Below are 12,835 nucleotides of genomic sequence, written 5' to 3'. Positions count from 1 at the left end.
TCTTTGAAGGGTTCCTGGGTATGTCCCCCCATGCCCACGGGTGTCCCTCCGCGATGTCCTTGGGGATCCCTGGATGTGTCCCCTCCATGCCCACGGCTGTCCCGTCCCCCCCGCGGTGTCCCCAGGGTGCTGACGGCCCTCGAGGCTGCCCTGGCCTTGGAGGAGGAGGATGGGGATGTCCCGGCCCCGGTCCTGGTGGAGCATCAAATGGTGAGACCCCCGGCCCCTCCATACCCCCACCCAGCACACACATTCCCCTCTCAGCACCCACTTCCCCCCCCAGCTGTTCTTGGCTTCCCTGTTTACCCCCCCCAACCTCCCCTTGATGCCTCCCCAAAATTCTCACAGCTTCCCCACGTAGTCCCAAATCTCCCTGTGACCCCTAAATTTATCCCTCCCTGGCTCCCTCCACATTTATCCCCCAAACCTTCCCTGACCTCCCCCATTTTCTGACCCTCTCTTTAACACCCTTATTTTCCTCAAATACTCCCAGTTATCCCCCCACATCTCTCTTTTTCTTCGTTTTTACCCTCATTCCCCACCCCTGGCCCCCAAACCTGCCCCCTGTAACCCCTGAACCCCCACACCTCCCCAGGACACCCGTCGGAAGCAGAAGCTGCTCCTGTCCCAGCTCCGGGTGCTGCGGCTGCTCCTGGGGGTCATCGAGAACCCGGGGCTGCCCCCGGCCCCCGCCGGCCTCCGTGAGCCCCCCAAAACCCCTGACCCCCAAACCGAACCCAGGGCCTGCGTGAGCCCCCAAAACCCTGACCCCCAAACCGCACCCAGGGCCTGCATGAGCCCCCCAAAACCCCTGACCCCCAAACCGAACCCAGGGCCTCCGTGAGCCCCCAAAACCCTGACCCCCAAACCAAACCCAGGGCCTGCGTGAGCCCCCAAAACCCCTGACCCCCAAGCCGAACCCAGGGCCTGCGTGAGCCCCCCCAAAACCCCTGACCCTCCCAAACTGAACCCAGGACCTGCATGAGCCCCCAAAACCCCTGACCCCCAAACCGAACCCAGGGCCTACATGAGCCTCCCTGACCCCCCCTAAACTGAACCCCTGGAGTGTGTGAGCCCCCCTAAACCCCCCTGACCCCATAAAACTGGGGTTCCCCTGACCCCCCAAATCACCCGACCCTTCCCAAAACTCTGGGTCCCCCCTGAGCCCCAAAAACCCCTGGGGTCTCCCCTGAGTCCCCCCAGTCTTTCCTGGGAGGGCTGAGAGAGCTAAAATGGGGGGGGTCTGGGATGGGGTTTGGGGTTTCCTGGACACTCAGGTCCCATCTGGGGGTTCCCAGGTCCCATTTGGGGGTTCCCAGGTCCCATTTGGGGGTTCCCAGGTTCCCTTTGGGGGTGTTTGGGGTCCCCATTTCGGGGGTCTGACAGGTGCCCCCCCCAGGTGAGGCTGCAGCCCAGGCCCGGGGCCGTTGGCAGGAGCTGAAGTCGGGGTACGGGGGGGCCCTGGGAGCCCTGGGGGGGGCCGTGCCCCCCACCCTGGCCCAGCTGGGGAAGGGGCAGCAGCTGCTGCAGCGACTCAAGGGGGTCCTGGGGGCCCGGACCCAGCAGGTATGGGGGTTCTGGGGGGATCTCAGGGGTGTGGGGGGTCCTGGGGTCCAGGCCAAGAAGGTACAGGGAGGGCTTGGGGGTGGGTCCTATGGGTGGGGGGTGCTGGGAATGGGAATATGGGGGTGATGGGGAGGCTAAAGTGGGGCTGGGGGCCCAATGTGGGTCTTGGGGGACTCCCTTGGGTTGGGGGGTGGGTTAGAGGGGGTTGATGGGGTCCCATGGGTGTGAGGGGGCCCCATGGGTGCTGTGAGGATCCCATGGGTGCTGGGAGGGTCCCATGGGTGCTCTGGGGGCTCCCATGGGTGTGTTAACCCCCCAGCAAGAGGAGCTGCAGGTGAAGGTTCGCGAGGCCACCGAGAGGCGGGATGAGGTGAGATGGGGGGTCACTCTCCTTGGGGTCCCTCTTCCCTGGGGGGTTCCCCCTACCCACCTTGGGGTGACCCTGCCCTGGGGGGATTCCTATTTGGGTTCCCCTCGCATTTCATTTCTCAGTTTTACCCTCATTTTGGGGTCTTGGAATCCTCCCATTTCAGGTCTTGTTCCCTACCTATTTCAGAGTCCGCTCCTAATTTTGTGTTTCTGTCCCCCAAAACTTTGGAGTCTCTGTCTTGACCCTGTTTTTGTGGTTTCGGTGTTTCCCCCTCACAGTTTGGGATCCCTCCATTCTGGGGTCTCATTCCCCTATTTTATGGCTCTCCCTCTCCAAGTCTTGGGTCTCAATCCTCCTCAATAAGGGCTCCCTCCCCGGGGTTAGGGGGAAATCTCAAATTCCCCCCCCCATTTTGGGGTCTCCCCCCTCCCAATTTGGGGTTTCCCTCCCCAATTTTGGGGTCTCCCCCCAATTTGGGGTCTCCCCCCCGCAGCTGCTCCGGCGGGTTCAGGAGCGGCGGCGGGAGCGGCTCGGCCGGCAGGGGGCGCTGAGGAGCCACAGGGGGGCGGCCACCAGGTGAGGGGGCGGGGCCAGTGAGAGGTGGGCAGGGCCAGTGAGAGGTGGGCGGGGCTTGACGGAGGGCGGGGCTTGGGGTTGTTGGGGAGGGTCGGGGGGGCCGGGATTTTGGGGGTATCTGGGGGGTCCTGAGAGAGAGACCAGCAGGGGTGGGGGCAGGTCCTCGGGTTGGGAGGGGTCCTGGATGAGCCCCAGGATGTTTGGGGATGTCTAGAGGGGTTCAGTGCGGACTCAGATGTGTGTGTGGGGTTCTGGGAATTGGGGGAGACCCAGGAATTTGGGGGGGTGGGACACCCTAACAAAGGTGCCCCCACATCGGGGGGTCCTGTGCCCCCCCACTGACCGGTGGCCACAGGGCAGAGGCCTCGTGTCGCCTGTACCAGGCCCTGTCGGGGGTCCGGGTGCTGCTCCCCCCGCCAGGGACCCCCAAACTGGAGCTGGAACTGGAACTGGGACCCCCTCCGGGACCTTCCCTCGAGTCGCTGCCCCCCCTGCGCCTGAGCCACAGCCCCCAGGGGGGGGTCCAAGTGCTGGTGAGGGGCTGGGGGGGCCACAGAGGGGGCTGGGGGGATTTGGGGGTGGTTGGGGCTGAGGGGGCACTTGGGGGTAGGGGGGCCTGAGCAGCCATGGGGGGATGTTTGGGGAGCACCTGGACAGCTGGAGGGGGAGGGGAGGAATTTGGGGTCTGGAGGTGGGAAGGGTTCCTGGGGGCACTTTTGGGGGTAAAGGGGTTGGGGGGGCACTTGAGGGTCAGGGGCTGGGTTGGGGGTCTGGGGGGCAGGCAGGGGGCACTGTGGGGGCTCGGTGGGGCAGTTTTGGGTTCTCACTCCCCTCCTTTTTCCTCTCAGGGTCCCCCTGCCGCTGCCACCCCCTCTGGGCCCGGGGCTGCTGGAGCTGCAGCGGCGCTGCTGGGACGGGTGGGGGCTGTGGGAGGAGGTGACACAGCTGAGGGACAGGTGAGGGGACACCGGGGGAGGGGGAGGGGGACACAGCTGAGGGACAGGGAGGGGACACCGGGGGAGGAGGAGGGGGACACACCTGAGGGACAGGGGAGGGGACACGAGGGGGAGGGGGGGGACACTTAAAGAACAGGTGAGGGGGTTCTCAGGGGTGCTCTGGATTCTGGGCAGCCCCAGAGTTTGAGGGGGATCCCTGGTGTCCAGGGGGTGTCCCCTGGATCCTGGGGGGATCCCTGCTGTTCCAGGGGAAAGATCCAGGGTTTGGGGAGGGGTCCTTGGTGTTCTGGGCATGGGGGGATATCTCTGCTGTTCTGATGGTGATCCCTGGTGTTCTGAGAGGGGTCTCTGGTCTTTGGGGGGGTCCTGGTGTTCTGGGGGGTCCCCCCCAATCTCTGTTTGCCCCCACCCCAGGTTTGCCCTGGACTGGCAGCCGGAGTTGGGGCTGCTGCAGGTCCTGGGCGGTCCCCGGGGGGCCGAGACCCTCTGGACGCTGGAGCTGGACCCGGGGTACCCCCAGAGTGGGGGGGTGAGGCTGCTGCCCCCCCCCGAGGGGGCCCCCCCCATCCCCGTGAGTCTTCTGGGGGGGTCCGGGGGATCTGGGGGTCCCTGGGTGCGGTTTGGGGGGGTCTGTGGGGCAGGTTGTGGGGTTGGGGGGCAATTTGAGGTCTGGGAGGGAATCTGAGGTCCTTTACAGGCAGTTGGGGAGATGGGGGTGGTCCCAGGGATGCTGGGGGGTCCCAGGGTTGGATTTAGGGGTTTTGGGGGGACTCTTGGGGTGATTCTCAGGGGCACATGGGGGGTCCTGGGGTCTGAACGCCCCCTCTGACCCCCCCTTTTCCCTCCCACAGCCACCCCCAGACCCCCCCACTCTGAGCCGGTGGCTGGAGCTGCTGGTGGGACCCCAAAAGTCCAAGCCCTGCTGAAAATGGGGGACCCTCCCCACAATAAACCCACTGCAACTTCCTCCCCCCCAAATAAACCCATTGTGCCCCCCCAGTAAACCCACTGTACCCCCCAATAAGTCCCCCCCAATAAACCCACTGTACCCCACAATGAACCCACTGCCCTCCGCTCCTGGCTCTGTGTCACCCCCAAACAAAGGGGTTCCCGGGGGTTGCAGGAGTGGCTTTATTGGGGTGGGGGGTGGGGTGAGGGGGTCTGGGGTGCCGGGAGCTCCCCGGTGCAGGGGTCCCTACGGGGGGGGGTCCCCGCGCCGCTTGGGCTGGTTCCGCTCGGGGTGCAGGAGGATGACGTAGACCTTGGGGGCGTAAAGGAGCCCCAGGGGCACCGAGGCCGAGAGGCTCATGGACACCGTCAGCGTGGCCATCTGCACGTGGACCTGCCCCCCAGAAACGGGACCCCAAAACTTACTGAGCCCTGAGACCCCCAACCCAAACCCCATCATCCCCTGAACCCCCCCAAACCCGACCACCCCCCACCCCCCAGGGCTTACAGGCACCGTCAGCATGGCCATCTGCACATGGACCTGAACCCCAAAAACAGGGGAACCCCCAATCCTACTGAGCCCTGAACTGTGTGTGTGCCCCCAGAGACCCCAAAAACACCCAGGAACCCCACAGATACCCCTCAGGGACCCCCACACCCCCTCCTCACCCTCTCAGCCAACTGAGCGGTCCGAAGAAGACGGGCCCAAAGGCGAGCACAGATCACGTGTGTGCCCCCGGGGACCCCAAATACCCCCCCAGGGACCCCAAAACCCCCTCAAGAACCCCCGTGAATACCCCCCAGGGACCCCAAAACCCCCTCAAGAACCCCCGTGAATACCCCCCAGGGACCCCAGGTCGCCTCTCAGCTCACCCTGTCGGCGGACTGGGCGGCCCCGAAGAAGATGGGCCCGAAGGCGAGCCACACCACGCACGTGGTGTACATGGCGAAGCCGATGGGCTTGGCCTCGTTGAAGGTCTCGGGGACGCCGCGGGCCTTGACGGCGTACACGGTGCAGGTGAGCATGAGCAGCAGCGCGTAGGCCAGGCAGGCCAGCGTGGCCCCCTCGGCCATGTCGCAGCGCAGGACCCCCCGCGCCGCCTCGGGGTCGGGGGTCCGGCCCATCTCGTAGTCGATGAGGGCGTGGGGCGGCCGCACCAGCAGCCACGTGGCCGCCGCCACCAGCTGGAGGCCGCTGAGGGTGAAGGTGATCACCAGCTGGGACGTGGGGCTGATGAACCGTGGCGGCGTCACCGAGCGCTTACCTGGGGGGACACGGGGTCAGGGGGCACCAGGGCACCCCTGGGACACACCTGGTTTAAGGTGTCCCTCAGCTTCATCTCCAGGGTCCCTTCCCAGCCCCCTGTGTGTCCCCAGGTGTCACCTCAACCTCTCAGGCCCCCCATAACTCCCCTCTCCTGGTGACACTGTAGCTGTGGCTGGTCTGGGTGAGGAGCACAGGGGTGGGGGACACCCTGTCCCACGTCCCTCAGCTCCTGCCCCTCACCTGGCCCCCCACACCCCTGTGCCCCCCTGTGCCACCCCTCCATCCCCTCACCCCTCACCCTGCTCGAAGATGTGGTAGATGTTGGCCTTGGTGAGCAGGGCTGCATAGATGGGACCCCATCCCCATCCCCTGTGCCCCCCATGCCCCCCCAGCCCCTCACCCTGCTCGAAGATGCGGTAGATGCGGTTGGTCTTGGTAAGCAGGGCGGCGTAGGTGAGGCTCATGCCGAGCCCCAGGAAGAGGCGGCGCAGGGCGCAGACGCCCACGCCGGGCTCGGCCACCATGAGGAAGGTGATGGCGTAGACCAGGGCGATGCCCGCCAGCAGGACGTAGCTGAGCTCGCGGCCCGACGCCTTCACGATGGGCGTGTCGTGGTGGCGCACGAAGGTGGCCAGCACGAAGGCCGTGGCCATGAGCCCCAGCGTGGCCAGGGCCACCGGCACGGCGGCGCAGGGGTCGCCCCAGCTCAGGCGCAGCACCGGCGTGGGCCGGCAGGCCGTGCGGTCGGGCGTGGGCCGCAGGTGGGAGGCGCAGGGCAGGCAGGTCAGGGCGTCGGCGCGGTACTGGTACCCCCCGCAGAGCTCACAGTGCCAGCAGCACGGCACCCCCTTCACCGGCTTCTTGCGCTCGCCGGGGCCGCAGGGCAGGCTGCACACCGAGGGGGGTGGTGAGGTGGAGTTGGACCCCCACGCCATGGCGTCCTCCTGGGGGGATACAGGGTGAGACCCCACAGACCCCCCCCAACACAGCATAGACCCCCCCAACCCAGCACAGACCCCCCCCCCATGGCAGGCTGCACACCGAGGGAGGGGGACACATCAAGTTGGACCCCCACGCCATGGCCTCCTCCTGGGGGAGAACAGGGTGAAAGACCCTCCCTGGACACCCAAACATCCCACAGACACCCCCATGGACCGCCCCCCAAACTCCCCCGTGGATCCCTCAAACCCCTCATGGACACCCCACAGACACCCCACCCACCTAGGGGAAACAGGAACCCCCAAATAGAGCTCCCAGTTGGCCACTGGGACCCCACCAGTTGACTGTGGGCAGGCACCCATGGAGGAGTTGGGGGCATTGAGGGGGGTTTGGGGTGTTCAGGGGGTTTGAGGGCTCAGGGGTGTGTTGGGGGTGACTCAGGGGGAGATTGGAGGCTTAAGGGGGGTTCAGGGGTCCCACCCTGGGGGTCCCAGCCCCACCTGCAGGCGAAGCCCCTGCACCCACTGCCCCACGGCCCTGTAGGCGCCGGTGCCGTTGCCCCCCTGGAACTGGAAGATGTCGTAACGTCCCGGGGCGTCCCCGTTCTCATTGAAGGACACCGGGGTGCCAGCGCTGCCTGCACACCAGTACGGACCAGTATGGATCGGTATGGACCAGTATGAACCAGCACAGACATGTACAAATCACCAGCCCCCAGTGCCACCCCACAGGAAAGCTCAGTGACATCCCGGCACCAACATACCCCACTGGCAAACCAGTGATCCCAGTATGGCCTCCCAGTTCATCACATTAAGGCCCCCCAATCCCTCCCAGTGCTCCACAGTCCCCTCCCAGCGCTTCCCAGTTCTTCCCAGTACATCCCAATAAGGCCCAGTATGGTTTCCAGAGCCCCCCAGTACGTCCCAGTGTGGCCTTCAGTGCCCCCCAGTCTCCTCCAGTTTGTCCCAGTATGGCATCCACTGCACTCCATCTCCCTCCCAGTGCCCCCAGTTATATCCCAGTGCCTCCCAGTGCCTCCCAGTATGGTCTCCAGTGCTCCCACCCCTCTCCCAGTGCCCCCCCTAGCCCCTCCCAGTGCCCCCAGTACCGTTGAAGGCCACCCTGCGGATGTGAGCGAGCAGCTGGCGGCCGTCAGGGGGGTCCATGCTGGGGCAGAGCCCCCCGCCCGGGCAGGCCTCGCCCAGCAGCGAGTGCAGCCCGTGGGCCATGGCCAGGACAGCGTCGATCACGAACTGCACCTTCCCCTCCTGCTCGTAGGGCGAGTCCCGGCCGATCCGCTCCCGGCCTGGGGGGCACGGGGGGGGGTCAGGGTGGAAGGGGGTTCAGGGATCCCCTGGGGCTACCACGGTTGGGGGGCACCGGGAGCGGGACCATGGGCAGGGGAGGGAGGCTCTGCCCCACACAGGAGGGTCCAGGGACCCGCGGGTGTCCCGTAAATTGGGGGTGTGACCTTGAGGTGACCCCCGGGGGGGTCTCTGTGGACTGAGGGGGGGTCAGGGGGTGGCCGTACCTGTGCACTTGCGCACGGGGGTCCCGGCCCCGCCCGGGCCGTCCCCGTCACCCCCCCCGTGGGGGAGACGACAGTTGAAGTCGTCCTCCCAGAACTCGTGGAACCACAGGTTGCGCCGGTTGTTCTCCAGGGAGCGGGACGTGAAGTACTCGTCGAACCCTGGGGGGCACAGAGGGGGGCACAGGGGGGACCCAAGGGGTCATGGGGGGGTACCCGGGGCACAGGGGGGACCTAAAGAGTCACGGGGGCACCCAAGCATCACGAGGGACCCCACAGGGTCACAGGGTGTCCCACAGCGTTATTGACCCCCCCGCAGTGTCCCGGGGTGCTCTGCAGCCCCTCAAGGTGTCCCATAACTCTGTGGGGCAGCAATGGAGGGGCAGGAAGGTGAGAGGACCTTCCCCAAACACCTCCCCCCACCCACCTGGGGCTGAATGACCCCCTCCATGGTCCCATAGGGTGCCCCCCGGAGCCCCCTGTACCCCTCAGTGCCCCCAGACTCACCAGGCACTGAGGGTTGGGCAGGATGGTGATGGGACCCTCCCCCATAGGGTGCCCCCATAGCCCCCCAGGGCCCCCAGACTGACCTGGCACCGAGGCCCTTTTGGGCAGGATGGTGATGGCCCCGTGAGCCGCCTCCTCCAGCCCCTGCACCGGGGCCATCTTGGCCCCCCAGCTGTCCGAGCCCACCCAGGAGAAGTGGCCCGACAGGTTGGCCAAGGTGGCCGCCTCCAGCACCCGCCTGTGGGGACAGCGTCACTGGGGGCACTGGGACCGACTGGGAGGGGCTGGGAGGGGACCTGGAGGGACTGGGGGAGTCTGGGAAACACTGGGATGCACTAGTTTGGACCAGGGGGCTACCGGGAGGGACTGGGAGGGGATCTGAATGGACTGGCAGGGACCGGGAAACACTGGGGAGCTAATGGGATGGACTGGGACAAACTGGGAGGGGACTTGAATGGACTGAGGGGGAACATGGAATCACTGAGAGGGGACCTGAAAGGACTGGGGGGCTACTGGAAGGGACTGGGAGCTACTGGGTAGGGTCTAGGGTGGACTGCGAAGGACTGGGATGAACTGGGGTGGGCTGAGGAGCACTTGGGAGGGACTGGGAGGCTGCTGTGGGGGACTGGGGCAGTGCAGGGCGGGACCAGTCCATACTGGTCTGTACTGGTCCATACTGGGCTCACCGGATGTCGTCCTCATTGGCGAACAGCACCACCCCCCGCGCCGTCGACGTCTCCATCAGGCGCCCGATGACCTTGGCGAACTCCCCTGGGCGCGGCTCCCGCGGGATCTTGATGGACTGGGCGATGCACAGGCCCCCTGCGCCAGCATGGACCAGTATGGACCAGTATAGACCGGTACAGACCAGTAAGAACCAGTACAGACCGGTAAGAACCAGCACAGACTGGTACTGCCCCCCCAGACTCCAGTGACTCACTGGGGGTCACTGAGAGGGCAGCACCTCCCCCTCCCTGCAGGACCCGCCCTCCCAGTACATCCCACTATAACCCAGTGCCCTCCCAGTATAACCCAGTCACTTACTGGTCCCAGTGTCCCAGCAGTGGGGACCACAGGGAAGAATGGAGCTTGCCCTCCCAGTGCTCCCAGTACACCCCAGTGCCCTTCCCACTACTCCCAGTACATCCCGATGACCCCTTAGAGCTCCCGCAACATCTCAGTACACCTCCCAGTGCCCCCCAGTGCCCCTCCCGGTGCCCCCAGTGCCCACCAGCCTCCCTGGAGCTCTGCACGAAGGCCTCCACGCCGCTCTCGCCGTAGTTGCCCTCGGATGCCAAGGTGCTGACGTAGCTCCAGCCCAGCGCCCTCACCACGGCCACCATGGCCTGGGCCTGGTACGAGTCCGGCGGCACCACCCGCGAGAAGAACTCGTAACGCCCGGGGTCCGACAGCTCCGGGGCCGTGGAGGCGTAGCTGATCTGGGGGATCTGGGGACATTGGGGACATCAAGGACACTGGGGACACTCACAGGGGTCCAGTAACTCCGGGGGACATTGGGGACTTCAGGGGTGTGACAGCTCCGGGGCTGTGGAGGTGCAGCTGATCTGGGGACATCGGGGACATCGGGGACATGGGGACACACACAGGGGTCTCACAGCTCAGGGGCTGTGGAGGCACAGCTGATCTGGGGACCTTGGGGACACTGCGGGGCTCGGAGGCATCCCAGGGCCATGGGGAGATGGGAGGGGAATTGAGGGGCTCAGTGTGGGGTTGTTGAGGTGTGGGAGGGTCTGAGGACAGGGGGGACACTGGGGCCATTGGGAAGGGGGGGGCCCAGGGGACCCAGTGCTGAGGGACACCACCTCCCCCCTCCCCATCCCTGTCCCCCCCCACCCCGTCCCTAATCCCCCCTAATCCCCCTGGGCCATTTGCTGCCATCCCAGGGGATTGTGGGAACACCCAACACCCTCGGAAGGGGGGGATGGAAGGTTCTGGAATGGCTCCGGGGGGATGAGGGGGGCCAGGGGAGCGACCAGGTGCCCAGGCCCCCCCTCCCCAAAGGGAAGGGTCATGATGGGACACCCTGGGGACACCATGGGGATGGTGCTGTCCTGTGGCTCCCTCCCCTGTCCCCTCAGTGTTCCCAAAGCCTCCTCACCCCAAATACTCCCCACAGCCCCCAAATGACCCCAGCACCCCTCAATTCCCCACCACAAACAGCCACAGCACGTTGGCCACCACGACGGACACGGAGCTGGCCAAGGCACCAACGACCCCCCACATCCCCAAAGTCCCCAAGTCCCACCAGTGCCCCCCACAACCTCCCCCCTCACCGCGAAGAGCCGCAGCACGTTGGCCACCATGATGGAGACGGAGCTGGCCGAGGCGCCGATGACGCCCACCAGGCGCTCGGGCGGGGGCCGGTACGGGACGGAGCCGTCGGGGCAGCGGCCCTCGCCGCCCTCGGGGGGCAGGAGGCTGCGCACGAAGCTCAGCGCCTGCTCCAGCGCGTAGGTGTCCCGGGAACAGGTGTCCAGGATGCGGGCGCCCAGCGTCAGGTTGGGCAGCACGCGGGGGTCGCCGTTGACGCGGTCCAGCGCGTACAGCATCGCCTCCAGCCGGTGGATGCCCTTCTCCTTCTTCACCGGCCCGCACGGCACCCCCGCGGGGCCGCGGGCGTGCACCGGGAACAGCCCCCCCAGCGTCAGGTCCCCCTCCAGCCGGATGGCGTGGGGCTGCGTGGGGGCCGGGGGGCAGCGCCCGGGGGGCAGCAGGGACAGCAGCGTCACCGCGGGCAGCGCCAGGGGGGGCAGCGGCAGAGCCATGGCCGGGGCTGGGGGGCGGAGGAGGGGGTTAGGGGGCACAGGGTGGGCTGGGAGTGCCCTGTGAGGGGGCACCAAGGGTGGGTGGGCAGCACCCCCGTGGGTGGGGAATGGCACCCTGCGGGCTGAGGGGGCACTGGGGGTGCAGGGGTACCCCGAGGGGCTGGTTTGGGGCCGAGGGGCACAGGGACAGGAGGGTCACCAGGATGGGGGTTTGGGGGTTATGTGGGGCACTGGAAGGGTACCCGGGGGTGAGGGGTGATGGGGGCACCCTATGGGGTGTGGGGGTGATGGCACCCACTGGGGTGGGGGTCATACCCCATGGGGGGCAGGGGTCACCCCATGGAGCAGAGGGCAGCACCCTATGGGGGGGCTCCCTTTGGGGAGGGGAGTTAATGGCACTCGTCAGGTTGGGGGGGCACCTGTGGGGGCCTCTCTATGGGGTTTTGGGGGTAATGGCACCCACTGGCGTGGAGGGGACCTCTGATGGGGCAGAGCGGCCGCCAATGTGAGGAGCAGCTCCCCGTGGGGTTGTGGGGGGATCAGGTCCTCCCTCGGACAGAGATTTGGGGTCCCCAGCCCCCCCCGAGGGGTCCCGCTGCCCCCTCCCCGCTCACCTGGGCCGTGGGTGCTCCGGGTCCCTGCGGAGCCGCCGGGGAATGAGGGGCGGGAGCAGCCCCTGCCCCGAATCCCCCGAATTCCCCCAAAATCCCCCTCCAGCTGCTGATGGGGAGGGGCAGCCCCCCTCCCCCGCTTTGGCTGAACTCCCACGGCTCCCTGAGCTCCCCAATTAAACCAGATGTTAATTATTGGGGGTGTGTGTGGGAGATTTGGGGTGCCCCCCCCAAACAAAGGGGACCAGGGGGTCCCATTGAGGGGCTGAACCCCCGGAGAGGTTTGGGGGAGGTTGGGGGGGCCGTGGGGGCCCTTAATCCCCCCAGCTGCTGGATTAGGGGGTCGGCGGGGGATTAATCCACTGCTCGGCTGCAGCCAGGGGGGACACGGGGGGGGCCGAGGGAGACTTTGGGGGGGCTGAGGGGCCCTGAGAGGACCCAGATGAGGTTTAAGGGGACACTGGGGAGGTGAGTGGGATATTGGGGGGCTGTGGGAGACGTTTGTGGGGCTGAGGGGGCCATGAGGGTACAGGGAAGGTTTGGGGGGGCATTGGAAGCCGTGGCGGTACAGAGAGGTCTGTGGGGCACAGTGGGGGGGGTGAAGGGGAGCACTGAGGGCACCAAGTGGGACATTGAGAGGCTTTCGGGACGTTTTTGGGGGTCTGAGGGGACACTGGGTGGTCAGTGGGCCCCGGGGATCTCTGTGGGTGCCGAGGGGTCCCGTTGGGTCCCGGGGGTCTCTTGAGGGATCACCGGGGTGGTCCCGACGAGCCCCGGGGCG

General features: G+C 66.7%; 1 protein-coding gene across 1 annotated transcript; it reads right to left on the bottom strand.

Moving 5' to 3' along the window:
- Positions 1–4,663: 4,663 nt before the first annotated feature.
- LOC126651425 (metabotropic glutamate receptor 6-like) lies at positions 4,664–11,443 on the bottom strand. The gene is made up of 10 exons (XM_050337309.1): positions 10,952–11,443; positions 9,889–10,105; positions 9,344–9,479; positions 8,741–8,895; positions 8,154–8,312; positions 7,731–7,928; positions 7,123–7,259; positions 6,084–6,627; positions 5,290–5,681; positions 4,664–4,810 (listed from the first exon to the last, which is right to left on the bottom strand). The coding sequence occupies exons 1-10, from the start codon at positions 11,441–11,443 to the stop codon at positions 4,664–4,666; spliced, it is 2,577 nt and encodes an 858-aa protein (XP_050193266.1).
- Positions 11,444–12,835: the final 1,392 nt, after the last annotated feature.

Source organism: Myiozetetes cayanensis, unplaced genomic scaffold (genome assembly GCF_022539395.1).
Source record: "Myiozetetes cayanensis isolate MyiCay16 unplaced genomic scaffold, myiCay2020 scf61, whole genome shotgun sequence".
Lineage (NCBI taxonomy): Eukaryota > Metazoa > Chordata > Aves > Passeriformes > Tyrannidae > Myiozetetes > Myiozetetes cayanensis.
This window is presented reverse-complemented; position numbering and strand designations above follow the sequence as displayed.

What these genes read in the sequence shown, in the direction of transcription:
- LOC126651425 (XM_050337309.1), bottom strand. Translation starts at nt 11,443, where the DNA reads ATGGCTCTGCCGCTGCCCCCCCTGGCGCTGCCCGCGGTGACGCTGCTG. An exon ending in CAAAAGGGCCTCGGTGCCAG is followed by an intron (nt 8,313 to 8,740) that starts GTCAGTCTGGGG and finishes TGTGCCCCCCAG; the next exon opens with GGTTCGACGAGTACTTCACG. An exon ending in CCGCCCAGTCCGCCGACAGG is followed by an intron (nt 4,811 to 5,289) that starts GTGAGCTGAGAG and finishes TCTGGGGGGCAG; the next exon opens with GTCCACGTGCAGATGGCCAC.